This window comes from Anguilla anguilla, chromosome 13 (assembly GCF_013347855.1).
Source record: "Anguilla anguilla isolate fAngAng1 chromosome 13, fAngAng1.pri, whole genome shotgun sequence".
NCBI classification, from domain to species: domain Eukaryota; kingdom Metazoa; phylum Chordata; class Actinopteri; order Anguilliformes; family Anguillidae; genus Anguilla; species Anguilla anguilla.
This window is the reverse complement of record NC_049213.1, coordinates 23,270,974-23,285,094: the sequence shown is the minus strand read 5'-3', so window position 1 is coordinate 23,285,094 and position 14,121 is coordinate 23,270,974. Positions and strand designations below refer to the sequence as shown.

The 14,121-nt window shown below is 40.0% G+C and overlaps 2 protein-coding genes across 2 annotated transcripts in view; one reads left to right on the top strand and one right to left on the bottom strand.

Moving 5' to 3' along the window:
* Window positions 1-7,102, bottom strand: part of iars1 (isoleucyl-tRNA synthetase 1) — a 64,997-nt gene extending 57,895 nt beyond the window's left edge. Inside the window, exons 1-5 of the mRNA XM_035388168.1 lie at window positions 7,007-7,102; window positions 6,119-6,242; window positions 4,751-4,907; window positions 4,507-4,626; window positions 2,091-2,173 (exon numbers count right to left, since the gene is read on the bottom strand). Of these exons, the coding sequence (XP_035244059.1) occupies window positions 2,091-2,173; window positions 4,507-4,626; window positions 4,751-4,907; window positions 6,119-6,237 (479 nt within the window). The 5' untranslated portion in view covers window positions 6,238-6,242; window positions 7,007-7,102. The remainder of the gene's footprint in view (window positions 1-2,090; window positions 2,174-4,506; window positions 4,627-4,750; window positions 4,908-6,118; window positions 6,243-7,006) is intronic.
* Window positions 7,103-8,715: 1,613 nt separating this feature from the next.
* LOC118211202 (troponin C, slow skeletal and cardiac muscles) lies at window positions 8,716-13,373 on the top strand. The gene is made up of 6 exons (XM_035388170.1): window positions 8,716-8,796; window positions 10,519-10,549; window positions 11,471-11,617; window positions 11,926-12,040; window positions 12,119-12,255; window positions 13,025-13,373. The coding sequence occupies exons 1-6, from the start codon at window positions 8,773-8,775 to the stop codon at window positions 13,054-13,056; spliced, it is 486 nt and encodes a 161-aa protein (XP_035244061.1). The 5' UTR covers window positions 8,716-8,772; the 3' UTR covers window positions 13,057-13,373.
* The last annotated feature ends 748 nt before the right edge of the window (window positions 13,374-14,121 follow it).

Below are 14,121 nucleotides of genomic sequence, written 5' to 3'. Positions count from 1 at the left end.
GCTTGAACAACAGTCTAACGTTTCCTCAGACACACCTGTGCTAATTTTCCTGACCGCCGTTTTTGTTATTTATTGTTAGTCGTTTGATAAGCTGCTGAATGCCATAGGCCGCACTTTCATTTCATTTGTGAAGATCACTGCACTGGACCGTAGCCCTGAGACAATTTACTGTCCATTTCGTTCCGTTTGGTAGACAGATGTCAACAAATTAATGTCCTGTCTCGGGGTGTAACATGTAAAACCATTTTCTTTTCGAACCGTGTAACAGTTTAGCCATTTTCCAAGTTTACCCCATCCCTAGTTCTGTCCTTGCACTATTTTTTATTTAGGCCACGTAAGGCTACCCTCTGTACTTGCACTCAAGTTGTATATCTGTTGTCAATAAATGTAAGTGCTGTAAACGTTTTGCTTTTTTCAGTATTCTGGTGTTGTAAATGTGTAACATTTGTCCAGATACAGAATAAATGTGTTTTTTTTTTGTAGCGCATGTAGCGCAATCACATTTTTGTTGCATTAAAAGACTCGGCGCAGCCAAGAGCCGGAGTCGGTATAACAGAGCCCACAAATGTTGGGTTGGCGGCTCCCTCCAACCCCAACTCCGTTATTTTTAAATAGGCCGGTAATACCGTATACTTGTGCAGAATTTGGGAACGGTTCAGCGGTATGAAAAACTGGATGCTGCTCAGCCCTGGTGTAGAGTACATGGACAAATCAGAAGCAGACCTTTCACGTCCCCTGAAAATTCCTGGGAAGCACATCAGGGCCTCATTTACTAGCCCTGTGTTCATAATCACAGCCATGGTGGACAGCTAGGACCAGAGGAACCATATGAATGTGCACAAGACTCATTCAAGGTCTTGTCTAGATGAAGCAGAAACCAGCAAATAGAATCATCACCAGCATCTGTTCATAGCTGCAGAAATCTGTCCAGATTCTGTGCATCTGTCCAGAAATGGCTGTGGACAGTTTGGTACCCAAATATACATGGGGCTTAATGAGGACAGCAGATTTTGTTTCCTTGTGAAATGTTTTTTTTTTTTTTTTTTTTTTTTTAATTTAAAAATTGCCCAGGGAGAGCAAACATATAAAACAGCATGGTACTAAACAAACACAGCTACTTTGGCATTTCCATTCCCATGCGTGGCTTTAACCTTATTTTACTTCAGTGAACCAGCTCCATAAATGCACTGTCCAGTCAGCCCAACCACACTTGCTAAAGCATTTGAAATACTAGTTAATTTACAGTTCAACCATCCATGATGAAGGAAATGGGACTTCAAACTATGAGGATTGTAATGCACAAGAGTGCACAGAAATTATTTTGAACCACTTTGTAAATACAGATAAACTCAAATAAAACAGTCTCTTTAACTCTAAGTGACTGTGAATGTAATGAATGTTTGAGGTGGTATTAAGTACATTTTCATTCTTTCACGTTTTTGTTGTACAAACAAATGTTATAGAAGAAATACTTCAGTCTTTGCCAGTGTATTTACTTATTGTTAGTATTTGTAATGGTTGCGTTCAGGGTTTTTTCCCCTATGAACACTCACAAGACTTTGATATATCAAAATATGATTCTTTCACACACTGAAGAAACAGTCTAATTATGGTCTCTACGCCCATATAAAACAACGGCTGCATTATAATGGTTCTCAAGAGAATTCTTGAATTTGAGACTTTCATTTTCAATAAACAATACAAAACAAAGGAAAACTGCAGCCATATATACAACTTTGGAGATAAGGTTTTACGTGCAAACGAATGTGGGAAAATGTTTACTGATCCAGAACTACTGGAATGCTCCCACAGTCCAGCGCTACAGGTACGAGAGAGGAATTCTGTTCTGATTCCCATAAATGGATTTGAAATGAGGACATGAAGAAAAAAATGCATCTAATCAGGTACCACCAGAACAGTCCTGGTACCCACTGCATTGCCGTGACAGCCAAATCAGTTCATGCCAAGAGTCTTAACTGGCATTCAGATTCAAGCCCCCCATGTACAGGTTATACACAACAACGCGGACCAAGCCTATTGTACAATGAAAACACAAAGCCGAAAACACAATGAAATAAGAGCAATCTTACCAAACTGATTCCATGAAAGTGGGGTAGAGAGTTTTGTAGTCATTCTTAAAATCTATCCAGCGTCCCATTCTGGTAACAGATACCTGGAGCATGAAAAAAAGATTTTGTCTATGTGCAACTAAACAACATGATAAATGTCAATCGCGCTAAATCAACAGAGTAGTCTCAGCTTTAAAAAATTGAATCATTACATTATAATGGGAGTTATAACCTAAATTAAAAGAATAAAAAAGCTACTCAAGTTAAAAACCAGCAAATACTTCAACAAATAAAGTTGCATTATTCACAGGGCAGAAGTCAACTAGTTTCTTCAAACCACTAGAGAAAATGAACCTCTAAGGTTTTACAGTACAGACAAATATTTCTTCACCGAGATAGTTTAAATGGATAATTAATGCATAAGTTAAAAATAGTCAAAAAATGAACAGTAATTCAACTGTACACATTATGATAACATACCCATAACATGAAATAGGTCTAACAAATATATTTGACACAACAGAAATGATATTCAGCAACATAAATCTTGCATTCAGATCATTTCTAATTTTATTAATCACTATTAATTGTACATATCTGTGCTGTTGTTACAAAACAAGAATCAATTAACTTAATTATTCAGTTGAACAAAGAAATGTTTACACGCATTGGCTCTCTTTGAACTGTCAGCTTATTATGATAGAAAAATACTTAAAGTAAAACCTTTTGCAGTTCCTAAGTCAGGTGGGCCCAGTACTGTTCCTGGAAATCTACCTTCCTGTAGGTTCTCTCTCCAACCCTAACAAAGCACACCTCATTCAACAGCTAGAGATCTTTTTGAGTAGAAATCTAAGCTAATTAGTAGAATCAGATATTCCAAATTAGGGTTGAATTTAAAACCTAGGGCATGGTAGGTCTCCAGGAACAGGGCTGGGCAGCCCTGTCTTATGTCAAAAGCAAAAGATGCCATAACTGTACAGAAAATCTGATACAGGTTTTGTATTCAACAATCTATACATTGCGCACTTCCACAAAAGTATTAATTCAATCTACAGGACGGCTACAGCAATGAGAGAGATAATGCACACGTTCCTTTTCCGTGCAATTTTAGCCAGTCGGTCAAATATGAATGTTTTATCAGACTCCAAATGCCACATGCACATTGGCTTATGGGATCAGGTGTTGAGAGAGAAATGAACGTGTGTGGAATTGCAGCCGTTGGTCACAATACACCCAAACATGTTTAATTACATCACAACACAGAGCTACTGGGAGCATTCCATTTTCTCCTTCCTGTTCAAATGTCAATGATAAACTGAAAGACCTGCCCTGCCAGCCATCTATCATGCTTTGTTCTACAATCCATTCCCACAATAAATCACATCTCTTTCTAAATATGTTTACACAAGATACATTATGCAGGAAGTTTCAATCTGTCCGAAATTCAAGTAGCGCTGTACAACGAGCAGATATAGTTCCTTTCTGGCTGGACCGCAACAGCGGGGCCAGCCCTACAAACGGGAATGTCTGTGACTGAGTGATGAAGTTACACCATTGGTCGGCCGAGTTACGAAGTTACACCATTGGTCGGCCGGATCACGTGTGTCAGGTCCAGCCACATACTAGGTTTTAACCTGGTCTTGTTTCATTAAACAAAACAGAGGCTGAACCACAATGAAAACCTCAACCTCAAGTTATGAGTATGGTTCAGGCAGGGGTATATGGAACCACTGACCCTATATTTCTCTTATGGGGCGGAAGAGACACGACTGCACACACATTCAAAGCTCTCAAAAAAGCAAGGCATGCCTAATCACTGGCATATCAATGGCCATTTCAGTCTCTCTCATCTCATAACGGATTTTTACCAAAAGGAACAGACTTAAACTTTTGCTGCCAAGATGACGCACATTTAGGACAACACAGAGAGAAATATAATACTATCTTTATAGTTTGAGGTCTTTCACTTAAACTTCAGAACTACTGTTTCACATGATGTGCAAACATACTTTTCTTAAATTTACTGCAATAATTTCCATTTCTGATGCAGAATCAAAATGCCAAGGACACAAACTTGATGACATTTTAGCCGCCATGCCTAACATCAAATCTAATCTTGCGCAAAATACTCGAACATATACAGAGAATGAGTCTATGCTAATAGATAAATAACTACACAGGGCAGCATGTGTAGACTTTAAGACAATACTTGGCTGTGTTAGAGTCTTTGAGAGTAAAGAATAAAGGTCTTATTTATTAGGCATTTATTATTATTATTCATTTGCCTGTAAGTAAACGGGCAAGCACGTTTTGATAAACTATAAGAAAAAAAAAATTTGGACACAGAAATGGTGAAGGTAAAAATAAGGCGGTGGTAATTTGACTGCTTCTGTGTGAAATGACTGGAGCGCTGGGGGCATGGCAGCCAAGCTCTTACCTCCCATTCATTAGCGTATCTCATCACAATACTCCTGCACTGCTTATTGTACTCCGCAATCCCCATCTTAGCGACATCCTCTGGCCCTTTGATGCCCAGGGTTTTATCGATCTCATATTCCTAAAAGGACACAAAACAGATATTCTCTATGAGTGTGTGGGGAGATATACATCAGTATCAGCTTTATCTATTGGTACGTATGTACACATACACATAAAAAACGAATAAACTAAAAACAAGTTACCACAGGCAAACCGTGACAATCCCATCCAAACCTCCGGTCCACGTGATACCCACTCTGATGGGCAAACCGAGTAACAATGTCTTTGATGGTGCCAGCCAAAATGTGCCCATAATGGGGGAGACCAGTGGCGAAGGGTGGTCCATCATAGAAAGTGTACCTGCACAGAGTGACATCAATCAATGTTTAGTTTAGTTTATTTGTTTATTTATTTATTTAACAGAGGCCATGCACAACACAACCGTTGGGCCAGAGTTAGCTATATATAGCTAATTTACATCTGCGGTCCCTGGGCAGAAAGATATTAATCAATAAATATAAAGCATAAAAGTGATTGCACAGTGAGGTCTCATAAACCCATAAACAGGCACAGCTACCAAATGCTATGAAAGACTAACTGGTTTGAACAAGTCATTGTGCTTTGCTGTGGGGAACCAACCCTTATAACTTATACCATTCAGACAAGTCAGTAAGTCAACTTACTGTATACCCTCTAACATGTAAAGTGACACATCTGCATTTCAGAGCCAAAAACTTCTACTAAATTCTATTCCAAACTGCAGGCTATGTGGGCGTGCCATTCTCAATGGAAAATATTCCATTTAAATTAGCCTAAATAGTTTAGAAGAGTTTGAAACTTCTGTTTTGCTGTTGATGTTAGTGTTCCTTGCAGGGACAAAAAGTTTGTATGATGCCATTCTGCTTTCGTCTTAAAATGATTTCCCGGAACATTACATTTTAACAGTCAGTGAGGGTTGTGACGTGTTGCAAAATTGCTGTTGAACAGGTTTCTGTGATGGACATCTTGATCTCAGTGAGACAACCTGTATTAATAAAAGAAACCGTTTAAGAGTTTCTGAAAGATAATAAGATAAGTATTGAGTATGTTTTTAAAGGTGATCAGCTCTCGAAAATGCATAGAAAGCTGCGTTTATTAGTAAACACCAGCAATAGTCCCTATTCCCATGTGCAATGCTTTGAGTCCAGGAATTAAAAATACATCAGTACTGTACTGATGGATTAATGGACTGTAACCCAACTGAACCAAATGCAACATTATGTGAATATCTTCCCAGGTGAGCTCCACTGTACTTGATTTGACCTCATCGGGTCATGGCCCATAGTAATTTAATGAAAGCCTGTCTTATAACAGTGTCAGGACAAGGAAGAACTGATATAGTGTTTCCATAAACTGGTGCAATTAATATGCAAAGGGAGAGGTGCCAAGGCATTCTACAGTTGCATACCGAACATAACAAAGCCAAACCACACCCTTGGCTTTCAAATCTGAAGAAAAACAATGTCTTAATCTGGCCAAGAGATTAACGTCAACATTATTTTCAGTTTACAATTTATATACACCTTGTTTACCTTGGCCTGTTCTTGGATTGTTTCAGACACTCCTGAAAACAATCCTTCTCGTTCCATAGCTGAAGGATTCGCTCCTCCTCGGTCGGAAAGTGAATAAATTCCGGAACTGGTTCCACCATGGTGTCTAAAAAACACATAGTATATCGCAATAAGTAATGCATATTCCTACAAACATCCTGGAAATTGGGTTTCCACTGCTTTCCTAATGACTGTGAAACCCAACCTCCATCAAGTCTCTCAGAACTATTTACGCTCATAAATACTAAACTTGGCAGAGCCAGTGCACACTTGGGGTACACGCTGCGTCGTGTAGCTGGCAGGCTCACAATAACACTAAATGCAACCGAATTAAGTTACAATCTACGCAACAATTAGTGCCAGACAGTGATTGACATACTCTACAACAGACAGTTACTGCCAGATTATGAGCCAATTCCAGGATGGCTGGCTTGTCGCTAAACAGTTTCCTATACTTTCTCATCTTTGTGTTATTGAACTTGACCAGTGTACATATCTAACGTTTCACACTTTCGTAGCATCACCTTGCCTTTTTATTGTACCGATTTTATCTGAACTTAATGGAACAGTGAGACAGCTAAAATGCGTGCTGTTCATTCAGACATAGCATTATTGACGTGGCATAAATAGGTCATTAACGTTGCCTGCATAACTTCATCCGTTATCGGCAAGTGGCGAAGAGGCTAGCTGCAACGTTAGCAAGCTATGACGACAGAAGCTCAAGCAAAATTTTGGAAACTAGCAGCCACAAATTCCAAGCTACGACGTACACGCACTCAACAAGAACCAGATAAAATTGCATTATGCAGCTCGCCAAAAGCAGATTTCATAAGTACAGAACAGTCTGCTCATTCAAGGGAGAAAACTCACATGCTCCTCAGCCGGCGTAATACTAAAATGCCAGGTGGTTGTAGAAGGGAAATGATGCAAGGGAGGCGCAAGCGTGAGCGGAACCGGAACTATGAAGAAAAACGAAGCATGTTTCACAAAGATGGTGAAAGTGAAAAAAGAAGTGTTACTCACCACGGGTCTGTTAACCATTTGGTAGTGTATAGAGTTATAGACATTCAAATCTCCTTCAAATTTAAAATTAATTAGAAAATGTTCAATATTTCTAATTAATTTTTAATTTTAAGGAGATTCCACAACAACACCATAAATTAAACAAATTAATTACACATCTTTTCAAAATATTTGTAAATGTTGTCGTGAACAAGCACAAGCCATCTGTTATTATATCGCTTTTCCACCGGAAGGTTTTTTTTTCTTTTCAGAGATTTGTTGTTTGCTGATTTGTCTGTCTGTCTTAGTTATGTCCTCTTCTTTTCTTTTTCTCTTCACCTTGGCTTGGACCTTAAAATCATAAGGTCCAAGGTTTTTATTGTTTTTCACATTTAAGCATTTTCAAAGCAATGTTAAATTGTTCATGAAATTATGGTACCATCCAGACCCATATGGAGCACGGTAGTTGAGCATGTGCACTCATTTAATACATGTGCCTTTTTCCAAGCAAGCTTACTACAGGAAAGCTAGCACCTGTTTCTCGCTGATGACAGCTGATGCCTTTGCCTGATGAGTGGCCAGGAGTTTACTGTGTAGTGTTAACCTGAGGTGCCAGGCTGAAGCAAACAGACAAAATGATCAGACTCCTACACTTTGTGAGGTTGGCTTTACAACATTCTGCCCAGTTATCTGGCTTCAATTAACACCAGTCATTCTTATTCCTGTTCATGATACTGTACCAGTTTAAGATTAAAACTATCTGGTTGGTTCAAGCAATTGGCTTTTTATCTAATCTAATTGCATGTACTGGCCTTTTCTATTTAATTACATGTGCATATCAAACCTTCCAGGGCAAAGAAAACATCTGGTCACTGAGAATTCAAAGAGTCATGTGCTACTATTTTGCAATCTTTATATCCCATGTATTTTCAACTCTGTGACCTTTTACGGTGTCAGGGATGAATGCTTCTTTTCCCCACATTGACTGAGATAATTTTTTTTCCCTGTTTCTTTTTATTCCCCCTGTGAAGCCATATGCAGCAGTCTGATCATAAATGGTGCTGTAGTAAATAAATGATAGATTGAGACTGCTTGATTGCACATGCGCCATTGGCCTTCTCATGTAAACGTGACATTTCACTCAACCAAATTTCTGCACTGGGAGTTAAAAATCCAGCCAAGCAGCTCTCCTCTTGATGAGAGAATTAAGTGAGTGCCTGTTTGAGCTGTGTCAGAGCATTGCCCTGACCCTCCATTGCACCCCTGTGAGCCACCATGCCGCCCCCTCCCCCCCCAACCTCAACCCCCTCGAGCTGTGAACCCTCTGCTGGAATGTTCTGTGTCCGCTGCCCATTCGGGTGCAATTAAGGGGCAAAGGGCTGGGAATGGCTCTCTTCCACTCCGTCTAAAGTATTCCCAACAAGAGTCACCGCATTCTTATCTGAGCCATGGGCGATTGTGATTGATCTACAGGCGCAGAGTGGCATGATGTGATGCAGTGGAGGGCTGGGAGGGACCTGCCCGAACCAGGATCCTCCTATAAAACCCCCAGCTGTGAGAGCACCACCCCGCTCTGCTACGTGCCTCTCCCCTACGCGTCCCACGACTGGGGGGTCATCTCACAAGCTCCAACCATGGACGACATTTACAAAGCAGCGGTGAGTCACAATGTCTGGCATGTCTGGGGGGTAATAATGTAATGTGGCTGATATTTTTGCATTTAAAGACTTTCGTTTATGGACGTCATGAAATTTAAATTTAATATATGGATGTCAAGAAAAATCAGCTCATAAATTATTATTTCACCTCAGTTACTGTACTGTTTTAAATAATGTTTTACTTTTTTAAAACTTTTTTCTTTTTGTTTTAAATAACTTTTTTACAAAATGCATTTTATGATGGGTTTTTTGGTAAACTGTCACCAGGAAAAGGAATAAGTGTATGCTTTTACAAAACTTTGGAAATACTAAGCTGACTTACATGTAGCAGAGGAGAAAGTGTAGCACTAACGTGTCCACACATACGAGTAAAAAGTATGCAGTAAGAATTATAGTTTTGACCATTTTATGGTGAATGCAGTGCAGCCCATTATAATGACATGGAAATCCACAGCTGAGAGATCTTCTGCATTACAGTGAGGACCAAATTGCGTATTATGGACAAGAATAGAAATTGGAACCATAAACTGTGAGCAGTTCTTCATGTGAGGTCATGTCATACAGTAACAAATGTAGAATGCACAATGTCTTCCCTATTTGCCCCTGAACATCAAAGAAATGTCCCTTGTGGTCAGCGCAGCATATTGACACATAGGCCTAATGCCATGGAACATTCCTCTCCGAGCATTGTAATCGTGTTGGCCTGAGATGAGTGCAGGGCTTGTGAGCTCCAGAGTGCCACTAAAAGTTATCATCGGTGGTGGAACTCACTTCTGCTGCGACGGACGTGGTTCAGGCTTGAGGTCCACAGCGCACTTTCATCCATGACTACAAATGGAGCGATCTCCGGCCGTGGCTAATTTTGGCAAGCCTCTCAGACGCTGCTGCCTGCATCCTGCTCGGTGCCAGTGAGAGAGACTCTCTGATTTAGATAAAAAAAATTCTCAAGGCTGAATTCCAGCGCTATCAGTCAGAGCCACGGCAACCAGCCACCCACTAACACTCACCGTCCTGCCTCTGCCCATGGCCATCTATCATATTGCAAACGAAGAAGGAAATACAGCACTGGAACGCTAGTTTCAGCATTTTTTATATAAAATTGTGGGAACTTGTGTTGAATCGGTACAGGACCCCCCTCAGGACCCCCACTCCCAACAATAACTCTTACATAAGCAGCTGTCTCCCTCGCTCACGCCTGCCAGCTTTTCCTAGATTACTGCCCCATTGTTAAACCAGATCCACAGCACCGCTTATTTAAAGTGTTGCGTATTGAGTCCTTTATCTGCGGTTTATTAGCCCGCTGGCCTTTATTTTTAACTTGTGTCAATCACAGTATCAGGCTTCCTCTTTGTAACGTGGCTATCCTAAAGAGCTCGCATTTCTCCGCATTGTCCCATGACTCATTATAAAGCACCTCCAGGCATGTTTATTCAAGGGAAAAGCTTTCTTGAAATAAATATTGATTAATAGTAATACAGGCGTTGAATTCTGACTGTTGCCACTTCATATATACATAGCATTCTTTTTGAAATTCCGATAATAATCACTTCAATATTAAGAACAGCAGCAATAGCAATAATAATAGTAATAATAATCATAATACTAATCATAATAATAATACTTTGCAGATCCTTACAGGACAAAAGAGGAGAAAGAAACATGATTAATGAAATGTTAGTTAATGTGCTTACAATAACAGTCGAAACAACTTTGTTTCCACAGGTAGAGCAGCTCACAGAAGAACAGAAAAATGGTATGTGTAAAATTGAATTTTTATCCATCAGTAAGCTGTATGTGTGTTTGAAGTGACACTGGACACTGTGGAGCCACTGCAATGTTATGCTAGTGGACATTCCACCATATCATTGTACAAGCAGACATGAGTCTCACCAGGGGAAAAGAACAATGTTCCTTCATCTATTAGCCCTTAAGTGGATAACTGTGGCTCCAGGGTATGTCTGAAAAGCAACAGAAGATCAGTCTCCCTACATTAGTGCTCATGTTACACCAGACTGGAGCCTGGAACAGCAATCAGTCAGCCTCTGCCACACCCATAGCCTAAACACTTCTAGAACATTCTTGAAGACCCTAAAAACACCTAGAACATTATTAGAGATATCCAGGAACAAACACACCTCCAGAATGTTACCCATTGTACAGAATCAAAAACATTTTGAGAACATCATCAAATAATTTGAATGTCTGACTTTATCGAACAGCCAAACACTTCCAGAGCATGACCAGTACAGTAATATCCATAAAATAGCTCAGGAACATGGGGGCAACATAGCTCAGGAGGTAAGAGCGGTTGTCTGACAGTCGGAGAGTTGCGGGTTCGATCCCCGCCCTGGGCGTGTCGAAGTGTCCCTGAGCAAGACACCTAACCCCTAACTGCTCTGGTGAATGAGAGGCATCAATTGTAAAGCGCTTTGGAAAAAGTGCTATATAAATGCAGTAAGGTAATAAGGTTTGCTGCTGACAAGAACTGTCAGTATGAAATAAGTGACCACTGCTCCTTCTACCAGGGTCTTGAATTTTATGAATAAAACCATTCATTTGGGTATTTTATGTGCTGTCATGTTATTTGTGAGAAAATCTGCCTTGGTGGCATATGAGAGGTAAAAGGCCCTCAGCGTGTAAATGTTGGTATTTCCTCCATGTCTGTGCACTGCAGAGTTCCGGGCTGCTTTTGACATCTTCGTGCAGGATGCGGAGGACGGCTGCATCAGCACTAAGGAGCTGGGGAAGGTGATGAGGATGCTGGGACAGAACCCCACTCCGGAGGAGCTGCAGGAGATGATTGACGAGGTGGATGAAGATGGTATGGACACCACCTGTGTATATGTGTCTGTGCTTATGTGTGTGCACATGCATGTATACGCTTGTGTGTTTAGGTGTATGTATGTAATGTTGTGTGTGTGTGTGTGTGTATGCGTGCGTGCATGTGTGGGTGTGTGTGATTTCAACACAGTATACCATTAAACAGTGAACAAAAATGAGGTGTGTGGGGAAAATAATGTGTGTGGTGCTAGGGTTTGGAAAGTTTCTGTCTTCTTTCACAAAAGGGACCATATATTGCATACCATTAGGAAAGAAATCACCTGGACTTTGTGAATACTTGTTTTCCAGGCAGTGGCACGGTGGACTTTGACGAGTTCTTAGTCATGATGGTGAGGTGTATGAAGGACGACAGCAAAGGAAAATCTGAAGAAGAACTGGCAGAGCTCTTCAGAATGTTTGACAAGTAAGACACGCTCGAGACGGATTAGGGCGAATCCCAATCTGTTTAGAGGCAGCAGTTTAACGTCCATCTTAACCCCAGGAATGCGGATGGCTACATTGACCTCGAAGAGCTGAAGATAATGCTGGAAGCCACTGGAGAAGCCATCACTGAGGATGACATAGAGGAGCTGATGAAGGACGGAGACAAAAACAACGATGGAAAGATTGATTATGATGGTGAGGCATGCATGTTAAAACTGCCACCCCGAATCGGTCCATCTCCAGATACCCATCATCACCTCACATGACATTATAACACCTGGCACATACACATACAAAGAGAACTTTCATGTCACCTTGCATTTGGTAACACAAACAATATATTGATCATCTAAATGTTCAGTGAAATCCTGGCTACATTTGGCTGAAAAGTGAAAGGTTTTCTAGCTAACTAGGACAGAGCCAGGCTATATCTGGGTAAAACCTGAGCTAAATTGGAGATAACCAGATCTAACCTAGTCCATTTATGTCAAAACATCTCTCAATCTAGATTTCCACCCCTCTAGATCTCGAGATTCCTTCTAGATTTGGGCTTGTGCTCACTGGGTTGTAGGGAATAGAATTAAAAATGAAAGACGAAAACTTTGTTAGATGAAAAATTATCATATTGAGCATAAAGAACATTTTAGGCAAGAAATGGTGTAAAATGAGACCCATGTACACATACTATATAGTATGGGATAACCGATAAATAGTGGTGACGACATGTAAATCTATATGTACACAGTGCAATTTTCATTGTTAAATGAACAGTGATAGAGTAGATTTTATGCTGATGTACATTTGATCCACATTGGACTCTCTGTGAAATTAACATTTAACTGTGTATGTAACTGTGCATAAGGCACTACAAATGCATATGGTTACATCAGTTCTGTTTCCAGCTGATCAAAAATGTTTTCTCTCTTGCTATGACAAATAAATTCTTGTTTCTCTCTTGCTGCAGAGTTCTTGGAGTTCATGAAGGGAGTAGAATAAACTGGAGAAGATTTAAATGCTACCATACCCCCACCCCCACCACCATGCACCACCACCAAAGTCCCTCAGTTCCTGGTGGGATTTTGTATGTTGCCTTTATTGGGCTGAACTGGCATACAGACTAAATACAGTAAAAGGTCATTACTGCTGCACAATTACAACCCCAGTACTTCTGAAACGGCCTAAGATAAATAAATATTTCCCTTTTTTATTTTATAGTCAATGTTTTGTTATTCTACTGTACATACAGGTTTGTGGCAAGATTTTGAAATGCTATATCTGTAAAATTATCTAATAAAACCCGAATTAAAATTCTACTCTTGTGTCTTCAGTGTGTAAAATCATATTTTGTACCTATAATCACATGAGGACTACCAGTCCTCATTATAGTTTGACAGGAAATTCACACAAATTAGTTGAGAAAGATTGTTGTACTCATGGATTGGAGGAGGGACATAGACTTATTAATAGATTTGTGGGGAGACAGTTGTGGATAGGTAGAGATGGGCAGTCGTGTTCATTGGATGGATTGGTTGCATTAATGAACACATGAATAGTAATAAACTGAATTATTGACATATTCAGCAGGGGAGTATTGTAAGAATTCTTTACTGCAATGATGCTATACTGTACTGTGTAGCATGCCTTCAAAGCAGATTTTCCCCAGTATTTTAACTACAGTATTTCATTTCATTTCATATAGTTTATTTGGTAGGGACAATGCAAGTTAACATAGTACCACTTCAACTCGTTACAAACAAGTTGATGTTACTGATGTACCGCATACAGAGAGTATAGCTATTGCTAGTTTCCAACTTCTGTCCCTATTTAGGCTTTTAATAAGAAAAAAAGAAATGAGTGCTTAATCATGTCAAGTATAGTATAAAATCAGAAAGGGTGTAATGTTCCATGGTGGTAGCCAACCCTGAATGTGAGTCTTAGGCTGCCCAAACTTTTGAATTAAAATTGACTACACCGCAAAAAGAGGATTCAAGCCTGGCGTGAGGCAAAAGGAAACAAAATATATCATTACTTTCCCCTCCATCTTGCAAGAAGACTGAGTGA